Source organism: Poromitra crassiceps, assembly GCF_964638095.1.
Source record: "Poromitra crassiceps genome assembly, chromosome: 2".
NCBI classification, from domain to species: Eukaryota; Metazoa; Chordata; class Actinopteri; order Beryciformes; family Melamphaidae; genus Poromitra; species Poromitra crassiceps.
Window position 1 is genome coordinate 100,332,522 of NC_139624.1, and position 16,822 is coordinate 100,349,343.

A 16,822-nucleotide genomic window follows, 5' to 3' on the forward strand; every position below is an offset into this window, starting at 1 on the left:
TTAGTCTATTTTCCATGGTGCAGCGGTCATGTCCCCCACCTTTTAGTCTGTGGCTTCAGTCGGGACACTGACCTAGAACAATAAAAAGGTTACTTTAGGTTACCGTATATTCGTTTATAGAACTGATAAGACAGTTGGCAAACTAGACTCCAGAACAAACAAAGCCAGAGAAAAAGAGTAGGCTAAAATGCAGCCTAAAAACACAGTGCTAGTATTACTATAGGGAGTTACGTATCTGTGTCTATGGTTTATGGTCAGTGGGTATCATTCAATTTATTGTGTTCTCTGGTTTGAATACATTTTTAAGAAAATCATCGTCGTTTGCGTTTGGCTGTAGTTCAACCATGGTTAAGGGGCGTGGAAGGGAAATTTGAGCCCCTTTCTTCAGGCCATAATACAGTCAGATACCAGTAAAAAAAAAAATATTGAAGGGAATAAAAAGCTTCTGCCTGACCTCTCCCATAAGGAACTAGTTTCCTGAAGAATCCCTTCAAGAAACATTTTGTCCAAGTTCAAGGTTGTGTTCAGGTCGTCTGCTTGACTTGTGGCAAAATGGAAGTTAATGAAAAGTTGGAAGAGAAAAAAACGTGTTTTATTTATTTTTATCCCAATGAAGACCCGGCTCAATCCATGCGATTGAAGTGGGTGGGGAACAAATTACAGTACGTGTACATACTTGTTGAACAAAAAAGATTGACTGCTAGTAGCAGCAATATTCATCTTGATGTGCTGAGATGTTGCATTGAAAAGCTTGGTGATGGACTTGGCCACATCTCTTCATTACAATATTGCTAGTAATAGAATATAGATTTTTTTTTTTTTTTTAGATTTTCTCGCATTTTCTCCCCAATTGTACTTGGCCAATTCCCCCTGATGTCCTGGTCATTGCTCCACCCCCTCTGCAAATCTGGGGAGAGTTGCAGACTAGCACATGCTTCCTCTGATACATGTGCAGTCACATCTTGATTCTTTTCACCTGAAAGTGTGGTGTTTCACAGGACGTAGAGCATGGGAGGATCACGCTATTCCCCTCCACCCTGCCCGACCACAGGAGGCCCTAGTGCAGCGACCAGGACTCATACCCCACCGGCTTCCCACCTGCAGACAGCCAATTGTGTCTGTAGGAACAGCTGATCAAACCAGAAGTACCACTGCCGGGAATTGAACCCGGGTCTTCGCGGTGATAAGCAAGTGCTTTTACCTCTACACTATCCAGATTGAATATAGAATTAAAGTGTCTTGTTAGGCACGCATGAACACAGAGACCGATAGGCCTAATGATTAATGCATCCTATTTCATTATTGTTTTATGTAAACATGTATTTAAAAAAAAAAAGCTTTAAATTAACTGCAAACTATATAAATTCATGGTATCTCAAAGGCATGAGTATTTCTGGGTAAGGCTACTGGGTAAGGCTATGTTCATAATTACAAAAAAATACAAGATTGAAGATTCTGATGAAAACAAAAAACAAAACAAAACAAAACAGTACAGTATTCCTGATAAGCAGCATATTCCACTCTAACGTCATCTTCATCCTAGCTTCTTCAGAAGTTCGCCAGCTTCTTTATGGACCTGTGGAAGAATAGATGTTAACAGGGTGACTGTCTCAGCACACTTAAAAACATTCCTCCTGCATACATAAGATTTAATTTCTTAAGCTCAGAATTGCCTTGTGGCACACCAATGGCGTGTCTCGTACCTCTTTGTCTTCCTGTGTGTGTGGGGGATAGTTTCTTGCTTTGGTCAGCCAGAGCAGAGCGCTCTGCTTGTCGTTCATACCCATGTAGGTCTTCCCCAGCATTAGCAGGTTTTTACTGTAGAAGTTTGGGTCAACTGAGAGAAGTACAGAGTGAGATGTGGATGATTTGTCTTTCAGGAGATAATAGGATACATAAGTGCATCTGGTATCACAAACTTAAGGTTTTGACCGCTGGCTGTATTTCAGAATCTGCCCCAATAACATAATTCATTATGCAGCATTTTACCTTCTTCAGCTTTCAGGAAGAATGCCAAAGCCTGAAAATGACAGGAAAAAAACACATTACTCCAAATGTGTAAAGTGGTTGAACACGCTCTATAAGCCAGAAACCAGCAAGTGTCCAATAACTGTCATATTGACGGAGCGGTCGTCACCTCTTCGTACGTGGAAGTAGGTGGCGATGCGAAGACTACAGCCGCCACCTTGCGTTGGTACCATGGCAGCTCAGCAAAAGCAAAGCACCTGAGAAAGAGAAGGCAGACGAGGGGTAGGGGTCTCCCTACATAACAAAGCCAAAACAACCCCACTTCTGTCTTGCATCCAATGGTGTGTTTACCTTGGGGGCTTCAGAATGAGTTAGAATTAGTTGAGCGTGATGCTATTGCTGTCAGGGTTGCGGGTTCGATACCCACTGGTCTCACTCGTGCTGAAAACTCACCAGTGGCCCAGGATGTGTATGGACGTGGCATCTTTGGGATTCAGCTCGACAGCTCTCTGGGGAAAAAGCAACACATTTTGCTTCAGATTTCTGGGGTGCCGATTGTAAAGTGGCGCACGCTGAAATGCTGAAATGAACAGCATCATTTCGCCACATTTAGCTCCAAACGTTTAAAAAAGTGGTGGGAATTTGAATGTCAATGTTAAATCTAAATATTAAATGTTAAACCTAAATGTTTAAAGTTAAATCTAAATGAGCGCGTTTACATCTATGGTTTACATGCACACTAATAAACCGTTTATTATCAGATTTCTAGAGTTACCCTTGATGATCAAGTGGTCATGTAAACGGCATCCTTTACCGGATAAAGGCTGTTATCGGGTTTATGAGAAAACCGATAAGAGACTTTGAGGTGAGCTCCCGCTATTTACTAAGTGCATGTAAACGTGGAAATCAGATTATTGCCAGTTTCCTGATTATTCTCAGTTTTATTGTGTGCATGTAAATGCACTCAATGTTACTTCTTAAATCTAAATGTTATATCTTAAATTTAAATGTGAAATGTTATATCTTAAATGTTAAATATAAAGCTTATATCTTACATCTAAACGTTAAATCTAAATGTTAAAAGAGGGTCAATGATACAATTTTCATTTTTGGGTGGACTGTCTCTTTCACATTTATTTAACCTTAACATTTATATTTAACATTTACGTTTAACAATATTTCGATTTCTATTTAATATATTTTTTACATTAGAAGTATGACAAAGTTCACAAATATTGCTGTAAATCTGGTAAAAATGGACTGTAAAAAACCCCACACCTCTTTTTTAAACGTCGTTTGGAGCTAAATGTGGCAAAACCTGTTTATGTGACATGGACCAGAATGCACTCTTACCTCTAGATGTTCCCTGATGATGTATGAATTTCCTATTTTCACCTTGACTCCCTCGTAATCCCCGATGTCGCTGAGACACACGGCGTACCACTGTGTGTGTGTGTGTGTGTGTGGGAGGGAGAGAGGAAGTAGGTTGACAGAGATTAGTATCCGTGTCAAACAGGAGCAGGGTGCTGAAAGCTCTATTGCTTTGTGTCATTAATATCTTTATGATATCAGTTGAATTTTATCATGCCACATTGTGAAATCTTTACACTTGTTTTGGCTGTCGTTGAACTTGGCTGTGGAATGCTCACTGCGTAGGGTCACCTTAGGGCGTTGACCCTGGGGAGGGTTACCTTAGAGCGTTGACCTATGCATTTGTTGATGTTTGATTTCTAACGTTGGTGATCCAAGAATGGAACCTTAATCTACTGTACATTGCCACTCTGGATAAAAGCACTAGTTGAATGCCTGAATTGGAGAGTGACAAGACATTTGACACCCACATCTTAATATATTTAAATGTTGTGGGTTTTTGCAGTCTGACGTTCTGTTTGCTTTTATTTTCCGTGGTAGACTAAAGTTTTCCATGGTAGTCACCAGACTGAGGTGAATGGGTTGTGGACCCTGACTCTGGTCTTACTTTGTGAGCTGCGAAGCAGCCTTCGTTCCTCTCCAGGGCCTTCTTGGCATACTCGAAGGCCTCAAAGATCAGCGTCTTCTTCCCATCGGCTGCCACGTTGAGCATGAGGGCCAGGTCACGAGACGCCCGAGCCAGCCTCCACAGGAACTCTGCATCATCACTGGAGACACAGACAGCAGTTTGTTTGGCTACATTTTAATTGTAGAATTAAACAATACGACACTGGTTGTCTATGGGAAGCCCTTAAAGGGTCTATGTATTTTCTGGCCCAATGCTGAAATGAAAGGACAAATAACTTTCTCCAGGAAGCTCTGAAAGAAAGTGGATCTAACTACTGAGTTTATTTGTTTTTCAAAGTTAAGGTCTGAATCGAAAAATATCCAAAGATCCTTGGCAAAAGGCTTGACATAAGCAGACAGCTGAGCTGGCTAAGTTTGTTGCTTATGGTTATGATAGAGGCTGATGGAGTCCCTGAGGGGAAGGGAAGCATGTATAGAGAGAAGAGGATATAGGACCTAGAATGGAGTGGAGATAGCAGCATAGCATGTGTATGAGCACCTTCACATCACAGCAGCATATTTAACAAGATGAAACCATTGAAATCAGGTCATTGCAGCAGCAAAAGTAATATGATATATCGGGGGAAAGAAAACATCATATAAGCACAAAGATATAACATAAAAAGAAGCAAGAAAAACAGAAAATGTAAACAAAATCATCAAACAATAAAAACAATACACTATAAGTAATTGTAGGTGCATGTAAACATGATGCCAACGATTTCAATACATAGCTGAGTCACTTTTTTTTTTTTTTTTTATGATTTATTTATGGGATTTTTCAAGTTTACACAAACAAAACACATACATCACAACACAACACACATAACTTCACAGTTACAGCAAAACAACAATACAGATAGAAAAGTAAATAAATATCAAATAAGATAAACAACAAGGGGGGGGGGGGGGGGTAGACAGAATTAAAGATAGAAAGAGGTCAGTAAAGTAGCTTATACAGAGGTCAGATACTGTAGATCGGGGTCAAGACAAGATCAAAATCAAAACAAGATCAAAAGGGACCAGAGGTTCATCAGTCCGGAGCTGGCGGGATAATTTGGATGCCCTTTATATATTCTGAAAAAGGCTGCCAGATTTTATAGTACTTGTGCAGGGAGCCTCGTAGGGTGTGCTTAATTTTCTCCAGTTGCATAAAATGCAACACGTCCCCCACCCACCGAGAGTGAGTGGGAGCGTAGGGACCCTTCCAATTCATTAGAATTGATCGCCTCGCTAGAAGAGTTAGGAAAGCCACAAAATCTAAGAAGTATTTGGGCAAAATCCCAGCTGGCAGGACTCCAAACAGTGCAGTAATTGGGGATGGCACAATGGGCACCGAAGTGACCTTAGATAAAGTATCAAACACAGCTTCCCAATAGGAAGAGAGAGAGGGACACAGCCAAAACATATGACAAAGATCTGCAGGAGCTTGCCGACATTTATCACACGTGGGATCAATGTCAGGAAAAATCCTCGCCAGCTTACATTTAGACCAGTGCACCCTATTGACCACCTTACATTGCAACACCCCATGTCTGGCACATAAAGAAGAGTGGTGAACTCTGTAGAGAATCTCCTCCCAGGTCTCATGATCTAATTCTTCTCCCAATTCCTGTGACCAAATTGTACATAATGCGAGGGATTCGGGGGACTGTAGCATGGATATCTCATCATATAAACGTGTAATGACACCTTTTTGAATTGGATCTTGTTGTAAAAGCAAATCAATGGGAGAAACAGAAGGAATGGCAGGAAACCCTGAAAAATGTTTGCGGACAAAATCACGAACTTGCAGGTACCTGAAGAAATGGGCTTTTGGAAGCTCATATATATTTACCAAATCATTAAACGAAGCGAATATGCCATCCACATATAAATCGCTGATTGTCGAAATTCCCTGACTGTGCCACAGATTGTAGGCCTTGTCTAGTACAGAGGGAGGGAAAAGCGGGTTGGCACGGACAGGGGATGACGGGGGGGGAGGTGAGTCACTTTAAAACTGAGTATCGGAGCCAACTCTTCGGCTTGTCTAACTCAACTTTTTATTTCTATTTACAAGTAAGGTCAGCAATTTAAAAATGTGGTGTGCCGCTAGGGCATACATGGGCAAAATGTGGCCCCAGGGCCGGCCCCGGCCCCTGGACCATCTCAATCCAGCCCCCAACGTCCTCAAAGAAAAAACAAAACAACCCCCAAAAACTCGATAAAATGCAGAATTATGTTAGTAAATCCCATCTGCTACAGCCATTGGATTTGTATCACTATTATATCGGGAGATTAACGAGAAAATACCAATAACAGCGGGGAGAGCGTTAAAAATAGGGAGACTCCCACGTGTTGGCATGTATGATGTCCAATGTGTGGCCCTTCGCTTAAATGTTGCCCACCCCTGCGCTAGGGGCTAAGCTTCCCACCTACCCTTTGGTGGAGTGGATAAACTCTTTCCCTGTCAGAGGGTTTGTATCTGTAGTGTACTCCCAACTATCTGGACAACAAAAGGACCTGGTGGTGTTCAGATCTTGGAAAAGAGACTTTGACCTAAAGGATGAAGACATATCTTAGCTGTCTAAAAGAAAGTTACTTCCCCACACAATGGAAGGACTCCCTGGTCTGTGCAGTACCTAAGCGAAACAACCCCTCATTCCCTCAGGACTACCACCAAATCTCCCTTCTAAGCTGTTGGAAAAGTGTATGAGGGGATCCTGAAGGACATGCTACTACAGGGAACTGAGGGCAAAATACACATCTCACAGCATGATCTACTGTCTCAGCTCTGCTGACTGCTGCACATCATCCAAGGATGGCACGATGCTGTTGATGGCCACCCTAAATTAGACGTACATGCCTCGTTTATAGATTTCACTCGGGCATTTCACGCATCTCACAACACATCTGGCTCTCAGTCTCCAGCTACCTAGATGGCAGGCAGCAGGCCGTCAAGTGGGGTAACTTCCACTCAAAATCTCAATCAGTGAAAGCGGGCGTGCCACAAGGTGGGGTCTTTTCCCCTCTACTATTCGTCCTGTGTATGAACTCTCTGCAGTATGATGCCATGCATCCATTTGACCTTGTCAAATACGCTGACGACTTAACCCTCACTGAAAATATCTATAATACAGTATATACTGTAGGTGTCTTCCTGGTCAGATGCAGGCAGATGTGGATGGAGTGGCTGCATGGGGCCATGCACGGAGCCCTCAAAACTCCACACCACCAATATGGCCTCAGAACTACTAGATTGTTCACCGGGCCAATAAGTCACACAAAAAGACACCAGCAGTCCTTCTTGCCAAGAGCTTACAGGCTGTGCTCACATTGTCCATCCTTTTAGATATCTCCCCCATATACATTTTATTATTATCATATTTATGCTTATTGTTGTTGTTTTTACTTGTAAAAAAACATCTAATTTCATCTTGTGATGCAACAATGTTTTCTTTAATAAACTTGAACTTGGGACAATGTATGGGAAAATACTGCGATATGTGCCAGCTTAACACATGAGCATGCTACAAACACATGATGTGGGAGTATCCCTCTGTTCAGGACTTTTGGGGCCGGGTACCCATCATTTTGTCTGAATTGTTAGACAAGGCCATAACATGCAATCCAATTTGACTGCTCCGTCCTCAATGATGATTCTCAGTTAGAACTTAGTGAGCGCAAGCTGCTGCTAGGTGCTCTTACAGCTGCCCAAAAAACTTTGTGGTCACATTCAGCAATGCAAATAAAGGATAAACTCCTTGGGTCATGAGCACAGGAACACTGTACTATCCTGGGGGGGTGGGGGGGGGGGGGGTGTATTTGATCTACCGTATTTGTATTTGTCTTTGTACTACTTCGTTTGCACTGCTGGGAAATGAAAATGGAAATAATAATAAAAATCACACAAAAAAGTGAGTATGGGAAACAAATGGGTAACATTTTGTGCTTCTCTTAAGAGCAAACTGTTCTAATGAGTAAATATTAGCAGTAAAAAGACACTATGACAGTGGACAGTGACACTGTCACTACTGCTGCCAAGGTCAGGGCTCAGGACAAAAATCATTAGGACCACAGTGCTCTTTGTTGTTATTGATACAATATTGTGTCAGTTTTAGGCTGTGAAAAGATTTCATATGAACACAGTCATGTTGCCCAGTGATGGAGTACACCTGAATATGTTTTTATTTATCATTATTACTATCATACTGGGCTTCAAGGGAGAGTTTTAGTGTCCTGTGGTGTAAATAACTCATTTCTTTTTAGGATTTTTTGGCATGAAAATGGTCAAATGTAAAGAAATTGAAAATCAACGCAAAATATTGGCTTTGATCTAAAACACATAATAGGTATAGGCCTTAAAAAAACATCTATGCTACACTGCTATTTAGGGCTGGGTTAAAAAAAATCGATTCTCCGATTTTTTATCGATTTTTATTTTAATCCTCCATCCATCCACATTAGTATAATGGAAAGAAAAGCACTACAAGATCTTAAATCTGATCCTAAGATCATTATCAAACCTGGGGATAAAGGTGGTTCCATAGTTATTCAGAATACCACTGATTATGTAAAAGAAGCAATGAGACAATTAAGCAATGCCACTTTTGATCAGATACTGCCCAGCAATCCTACTGAAAAATGTGTTAATGAAAGAAACTGCATCCTAGATGATGCCCTCACTAAGAATTGGATTACTCAGAAAGAGTTTGAGTTTCTCAAGAATGACTTTCCTACTGTTCCAGTACTGTACCTATTACCCAAGATACACAAGACTTTGATCAACCCTCCAGGAAGACCCATTATTTCTAGTAATGGTTCCCTCCTGGAAACCTTAAGCCAGTTTGTTGATTTCCACATAAGAAATATAGTGAAATAACTTCCTTCTTATGTGGCAGATACTCGTGATGTCTTGAGACAGTTATGGGACATACCATTACCTGAAGAAGCATTTCTTGTGATGTTTGATGTAGAAAGTCTGTATACTAATATCCCCCATGAGGGTGGGATCGAAGCCATGTACCATTATCTTGAAAATGTTGAACATGCTCCAGTAGATTTTCTCATGAAACTCACTAAGTTCATACTGGAATCTAACCATTTTATGTTTAACAGTAAGTTCTATTTACAAAAGCATGGTACTTCTATGGGCTCGCCCTTTGGGCCCAATTATGCAAATCTTTATATGGGACTATGGGAAGAAAAGCATATATTTAACTCAAGCAATCCCTTTAAAGATAATGTCATGTTTTTTAAGCGATACATTGATGATATTTTATGTGTGTTTACTGGCTCAGAAGAAGAACTATACCAGTTTAGAGACTACATTAATGGCACGTATCCCTCTCTTAAGTTTACCATGGAACACAAGCTTTTTTAGAGAATAAATCAACTTAAAGTTCCACATTGTGTGCGGTGAAACTTCTTCCTTTTTACTATGGACTTCCTTCCTGACACCACCGGCACCAATGTGAAGATCTGAGCTGTGCAGGGCAATCTAACTTCATTGAACTGCTAGTTATTAGTTACTAAGCTGAATGTCTTTTATACCTCAGTTGTGTACATCATAGTTATAATGTATTCTACTTAGTTTGCATCTTACAAAGTGAACACCTCAAAATGATCAGAAACAGGTTCTTCAACTTCATTGTCCCATGTGGGAAATTTGTCTTGCAGCCAGGTAAAACACACAGAGGTACCCAGACCCAGGTACAATAACAAGATAGAATACATGAATACATCAAGTGACAACAGGAAACCTAGAGTATGTTTAGGCATCGCTAAAACCATCATGAGCACCCAGTTAGTTAAATGGGAAATGAATCATCAGCTGTGTGATCATGAGGATTTAACAGTTTGGTGGCCTGAGAAATAAAATAATGATTCAACCTGTTAGACCTGGGCTGTGGTAGTCTAGGAGCTCAAATTATCCATACAGAGGATGAAGAGGACACTGTAAAATATATTGAGCCTTAGAAGCTCTGTTACGGAAGATGTGAGAAAGATCAGGCAATTTAACACCAATGATCTTACTGGCCACTTTAACCAAATTATATGTTGCAACCTGTTCTTGTCACCTGTTGAGAGATTACCAAACCAAGTCATAATAGAGAAGGTGATTGTGTTGCTAGAGCAAGGCGCTAAAATGTTCTCAAGGTTAGGGGTTCAATTCCCACAGGGACCACCCACTGGGACCACGACCACCTCATGCCAAAAAATTAAAATAAAAAATAAACAAAAAAGTATGCACTTATGATATTGTAACATATTTTGGATAGTGGTGTCCACCACATGGGAACTTGTTATAAAAATTAGAAAAAAGAGTGAAATAGCCTGTTTTGACTTGTTGAACACATTCTGATTTATAAAACTCCACAGTCTGACGTTAAATTATAACCTAATGGAGAGGGAATATTATTCAACTGGCAATACTATTCATGATTTTAATGTTGAACAGGAATGGGGCACCAACCAAGGGCATTTGATTAGCCATTGAGGACGGCTCTGAAACAGATGAACTGGAGAAAGAGCATCTAGGGTAGCCTGCTATCAGCCTGAATTGTCAAAGAAGGCAACTCAGTGGAGTGGACGGATTCGAAGGTCTGGACGCAGGCAGCATCTAGGGAGCACACAGGGGGAAAAGACCCAGGCATCTAGAGACTACACAGGGGAAAAAGGTCCAAATGAGGACAGGGGGAAGTGGGTTACAGCTGCTCACCTGTCCTTGTACTGCAGCAGGAGCTGGTACAGCTTCTCTGTCTCGGCACAGCTGTACAGGTAGTCGGCCTGCTCCAACACCTCCTCTGCTCACACAACAACAGCAAATTCAGTTAGAAAAGTCAACTGAGAATATTGATTGAGCTTTTATACCAAAATGAGTGTTTTTCATTCTAGTGCTGCCAACTGCTTGATTCAGAACATGTATCAAGATTCGAGGAAAAATCACCTTTAGTTCTTCTAGTCAATTCAATTATTTTGGTTATCATACAGTTCTTATTCAGGCACCGTCGCACATTCCATATAGAAATTAAGCAGCATCACTGCAAGGAATGATTGAATCCTTGAATCTTTTTTTCTGAAGTTGACGCAATATTCGGCTTGATAACAGTGTCTATTGATTAGACCACTGTAATTGTATAAATAACGTGTGTGAAGTGGATTCTATTTGAGTTCAATGAATTCTATTTGAGTTCAATGAACTTGAATAGATGAGTTCATGTTAGAGCAGCTCCACTTCAGACCTTATCAGCATACAAGTCAACAATACTACCACTAATAATGATGATCAGAAGATAATGACAAAAGATAATGATGATATATAAAAAAAAATGATAATAAAAGGAACTGAACTTTGACTGACTGTCTGTCTGTCTCTCTCCCATTTCTCTCACACTGCCTAAACGTTTACGTATTGCTGACACAATATGCCATGGCTGCTCCCATTCTGGTTTTTGCACACGTTTGTGTTCCCAAATGCACACTGGCAATGATAACTTACGACTGACGTTTTGTGCAACTCACCTTTTTCTAAAGCATGCACCACAGCTGAACTCTGCGCCCTCTGGAAAGCTTCGAACCCCAGATACGACAGTGTGGGGAGCCCCAGGAGGAATGCAGCCCTGCCACTCTAAGTGACACACACATACACATTAGATGATGCTGTATTATGCAGGGGAATATGTCAGACATACTGGGTAGTTGATTTAGTGGTTCAGGATATTGGGATTTCACCTCAACTCTTTAGGGACACAGCACTTATAAATGCACCTTGACTACACAAAAGCGCCATCATCTCATAAGGAAAGCATCACATAGACAGAGTGATGACAGGACAGCTCTGTAGCAAGGTTGTCATAGTTAATTAAAACCTAAACTAAAAACTAAAACTAGGTGTGTGGGACACTGTAATTAACTGAAATAAAAACTAAAAACTAGACTTGAATTACGAGTAAAAATAAACAAATAATAATATTAATACTGAAACTAATAAAAGCAAAAAAATAAAACTAATTTTAAACAATAACAAAAGTAAATTTAAATGAGCAAACCCACTCTGGAAAATAACATAATTGGGGGGGAAATGGGAGGGAGGGGGGGGGCAATAAAAACATAAAAATAAAAACAAATGAGAAATACAAAACTACAATTACATTGCTCTGTAGTAGTGTGGAGTGCAATAAGCTATTCGACAGCTCTGACTGCAATAAATACCCTGCTGCCCTTTCACCTACATTAATCTGATCCCCCACATAATAACAATACAAACAATTGTACGTTATATGTGACTATAGGAGCCTGTGCATGCCTTTTCTCTGGACTCCACCATCAATGACAGTGCGAGCCCAACAATGCCCACAGGATAGTAACAGTGACAGATGAATAGAAAGTAAATGCACCGTGCCTCACAGTCAGAGCAGTGGCAGTGGTCCTCTTTAGAGCTGTCCAGTAATGTCGGGTCGCCCCTCTGATCCTAGGGGCTTTAGCATTGGGTGCCGACAGTACAGTCCTCGTCACACATCGCAGGGAGACTAACGTTATCCCAGCCATTATGTCAAACGTCTAAATGCCGAATGGTCCCACTAGACTAGAGTCTGAGTGACCGTCTGACTGCAGTGGCCAGGGGCAGGTTGGTAGATGGAGCTAAACGTGGAGCATTCAAGATGACAAATTCGGAAACGTTGCAAACCTGCGATAAGCGATTGTTGTGAACGTCTTGAACATCGTGAAGTATACTACACTCTAGTTAACCTGCATCGATAAAACATACAGTACCTAAAGTGAGCAATATACAGTACTTTTGTTTGTTTGTTTGTTCGTTTGTTTGTTTTTACACTTGAATGCACCCGGGTAAATGCGTCCTCAACATATCAACTCGACTGGAAACTAACATGAGCCATGGCGTTCCGGGGGTAATTTACCTTGGTAATTTTACGTCACGATGTTGTTATTCCTCATGTACTTTATGTCAGGCAGTCATATACAGGCGCTATAGGTATAGCTTCAATGATAAAGTCATTTCATATAATAGCTGCAGGTTGGATTGGATGACTAAAACAAAGTTGTTAAGAAGAGCAAACTGTGACTCACCAGCTGACTGTCGACACCGCCCACAAGTCGCTGTCACTCAGCACACTTGTTGTTATTGACCAGATACTGACAAGACTGTTTATTTCGCGCAACAAGCAAGCGGACAAATCAATTTGGGTAAGCTTTCAACATACAAAGATACGCTTTTCTTCACATACATCGATAATATGCCGTTGGGATGTGTGTCTTGACTGTCTTTGATGGGCGCATGCAGGCAGGCATCAACACAGTTCACCACTCCGCTAGCTAACACGTTAACTGCAGTCAGTGGCACTGCTGGCGTAAATTATCCTATGCTGATAGTAGCTTTGCAATAAGTTGTTTGTGGCCATAATAATTGTGTTGTTACATGAAACATCCTCTTGAGAGTATTTATTGGTGGAATGTATTCCCGTCTTGTGTGTACCGTACGTACGTCAGTCACACCCTGAAACGTGAGGCCGTTAACTTTTTTACCCTCAGGCTCTTCTAAATTCCGTTCCAATACCCATACTTGTACTTCTTTCTTGTAGTATGTACTGCCGCTGCCCTCACAAAGTATGGATTGTAGTGTGCAGCATGCATGCAAAATGCATACTATTGGGACACAGCTTACATCTGTCGTCATGTGAGCTTCCTGAACTCCGACCTCTTGCTCACTTCCGCCGACGTCCGCAGCGCCACATTTGATTTTTTTTTTTTTTTTTTTTTTTTCAATAAACAAAGTCTGACAGTAACAAACAGTACATTATACAAAAAATTCAGACTAAACATTTACAAAATTGGAACAGACAATCAAATAAATAAAGCAAAAACATTAAGTCAGAGTTCTAAACAGGAATCAAGATATGCATGTTTTGGTACACACTCCATGCTTGTTTGGTTTTAACATATTTCAAGGCTTTCTTAAAGTTAATTATCTCATTCATGAACACACAGCTCAGTCAGTGCGACGTAACTCCAGTAGGTGGCGGTAATGCACAAAAAGTTGTTTGCCAACCGCCATAAAACATTAGAAGAAGAAGAAGAAGACGTAACTTCCTGCTGCGCAAAGGATTGTGGGGAAGATTGGCTGGTGAAGCATGCATCAATGCATACTCCGAAATAGGAGCTGATGTAGTACAACATCCTGGTACTCTTGGCATACTGCATCTGACATACTATGTATTGGGACATACTAAATCTTTTTTTGCATACTAAATAGTATGGAAGTATGGGTATTGGAACGGGGCCAGTCAACACTGCCAGTTGAAGAGCCCTCCCATCGAGCATAGCATTTTCGTTAGACAGTCTGTGTTGGGCATTAAACTCACCTTATTTCTGCACTTTGAAGTCACAGGTAGGGTCGGGTGGGGCAAACTAATTATATCGGAAGCCTAGTTGCCGAAAAAAAGTGAGCGGTGGTGGTCTGTCTAAATGCATTGTAGACAGGGCCGGTGTCATGCCGAGTTTTGCACCCCCGCCGAGAATTGCACCCCCACCATATTTTGGGGCTGTTTTAACTTAAAGGAGAACTTACCTCCAAAACACTTTTTTTCAGCTTTTAATCAATATATATGACTTTGGGGGTGATGTGTGAAGAATTCTGGTCAAAATTTCCACATTTGACACCAAACTGTTGCCATTTTACCATTTGTATCATTTTTCAGCAGCATACCTGGCATAAGCGCCCTCTAAAGGTCGAACACTGCTTTTTTTTTCTCAAATGAATGGGAGATTTGGTACAACCTGACGTCAGGTTGTCCCCAAAGACTATGGGATTTCAAGATAATTACTTCCCTACCCCCCCTGTACCCTTTCGGCTCCTCAGAACTCCAAGCCTATTCCTATTGAAGTTTGCTCTTAAAATACTGAACCAAACGTCGTCAAAGTTGGCACATGTCTTAATTATAGTTAGTTTCCCGCTGAATGTGTCATTACTTTATTGATATCTTACCTGGATAAGCTCGAATGATGATGTTAATATTATCAGTCCGAGTTGCAAGCACTGTCTCCAGCCCAGGCCCCAAGCTCCGCGGGCGCGCGCAGCAGCAGCTGGGCTCTCTGTGCTCTGAGAGCAGAGAGAGCAGTCTGATATTTCCGCAAACAAATATGGTCGCAGTTTAGCGCACATGTAAAATATAACGCTATACTACGACGTGACAACGTGACAAAGCTTCTCTAAACACATCGGCTACTATCATATATTTCCCTGCATCCCTCCTACTGAGATTATATCGGTATTGATTTTGGACGGAGGAGGAGAGATCTGCAGCTGTGCCCTGAGTAGCCCTGAGAGACACTCGCCTCGCTCCGACTACTGTGCCCGTCTGTGAAAAGCGTCCTGTCCAGTCGCACCTTCGCAAACAGATGCGGGATTCCCTCAATCCTGTACCCAATCTCAGACTGTATTCTCTAAATCGCACACCAGCTATTTCTGTCTGTGTTTGTTTGTTGCTCCGTGAGGTTCCAGAGCGCCCCATGCATGCAGCAGGCTGTTTCGCCAGCCGGGGTCTGGCAGGAGGGAGGAGGCGCAGCCTGCACTGCGCTGAGAGGAAAACTTTTGCACAACTTTGAACAAGAATCACGAAAAGCCCCCAAACTAAAATGAAAAAGGGACTACCGTAAATTCCGGACTATAAGCCGCGGCTTTTTCCCCGTTTTTTGGCCCTGCGGCTTATATAACGGTGCGGCTTATCTATGGATTTTTTCAGAAAAAAAAAAAAAAATACAAATAAAATCTCTCTTTTTTAGCACTCTTTCTAACTATAAATCCACTTCTGTTTTAATTTCCTCTCTTGCCCTCTTTTCACCACACCGCGGACACTGTGTGCACTGTAAAAATAAACAAAGGTGGTGTTGTGTTATGTTGTTTTGTTGAAATGTTACGGTAATACGGTAAATGGGAGCTTCCTCAAACAGCCATCTCTTTCCCGACAATCCCCTCTGTGCGTGACCCCTTACATATGGTAATTACGGTAAGCAAACGGCCACTCGGTGACCTCCAAAATCGATGGATTTTACAGGTTACACAGCTTCATCAGCACATTTTATGTGCATTGCTTTGCTGCTTGTTTTTTCGATTATTTTATATATAATCTAACATCATGCTTCAAAAGATGGAGAACTGGCTGTGTTACGACGATGGCGGCGAGAAGAAGAAGGAAAGAAGGAAATCGAGCAGCAGCACGTAACCTTGGCATCAGGGTGTTGACACAGAGAGCAGACGGCCGAGGTGTGTCCACCGTTCAGATCCGACTGAAGGCCAAAACAGTCGCCACCGAAATGAAAATTGAACATTTTAGAGGTGGACCATCCTGGTGTTTCAGATTTATGAGACGAAAGGGACTGTCCGTCAGGGCGCGGACGACTGTGTGTCAGCAACTCCCTCCCGACTACCAGGAGAAAATTACAAACTTTGGCGAATTCACACAAAGAAAGATCAAGGAATATTCCATCGGACCGGAGCAGATCATAAATATGGATGAAGTGCCTTTGACGTTCGACCTGCCTCTCACTAGGACTGTTAACAAGAAAGGTGAATCGTCCATCACGTTGAGAACCACAGGTCACGAGAGAACGAATTTCACTTGTGTTCTTGGCTGCACAGCATCTGGAGTAAAGCTCCCGCCGATGGTGATTTTTAAGCGTCTCACAATGCCAAAAGAAAAGATCCCCAGCGGGATATGCTTGTTTTGTTGAAATGTTAATAAATGGGAGCTTCCCCAAACAGCCATCTCTTTCCCGACATTCCTCTCTGTGCACGAACCCTTACATATGGTAATTAAAC

The 16,822-nt window shown here is 41.6% G+C and overlaps 2 protein-coding genes across 2 annotated transcripts in view; one reads left to right on the forward strand and one right to left on the reverse strand.

The window, feature by feature from the left end:
- Nucleotides 1-510: 510 nt before the first annotated feature.
- rmdn1 (regulator of microtubule dynamics 1) lies at nucleotides 511-12,534 on the reverse strand (the record flags this gene model as incomplete). Its single annotated transcript, XM_083631876.1, has 10 exons — nucleotides 511-1,576; nucleotides 1,704-1,837; nucleotides 1,990-2,020; nucleotides 2,138-2,225; nucleotides 2,422-2,477; nucleotides 3,322-3,411; nucleotides 3,947-4,106; nucleotides 10,706-10,790; nucleotides 11,509-11,614; nucleotides 12,394-12,534. The coding sequence occupies 10 exons, from the start codon at nucleotides 12,532-12,534 to the stop codon at nucleotides 1,535-1,537; spliced, it is 933 nt and encodes a 310-aa protein (XP_083488002.1). The 3' UTR covers nucleotides 511-1,534.
- Nucleotides 12,535-13,064: 530 nt separating this feature from the next.
- Nucleotides 13,065-16,822, forward strand: part of LOC310789763 (copine-3-like) — a 29,594-nt gene continuing 25,836 nt past the window's right edge. The window contains exon 1 of the mRNA XM_083651441.1: nucleotides 13,065-13,191. The gene's annotated coding sequence lies outside the window, so the exon portion shown is untranslated. The remainder of the gene's footprint in view (nucleotides 13,192-16,822) is intronic.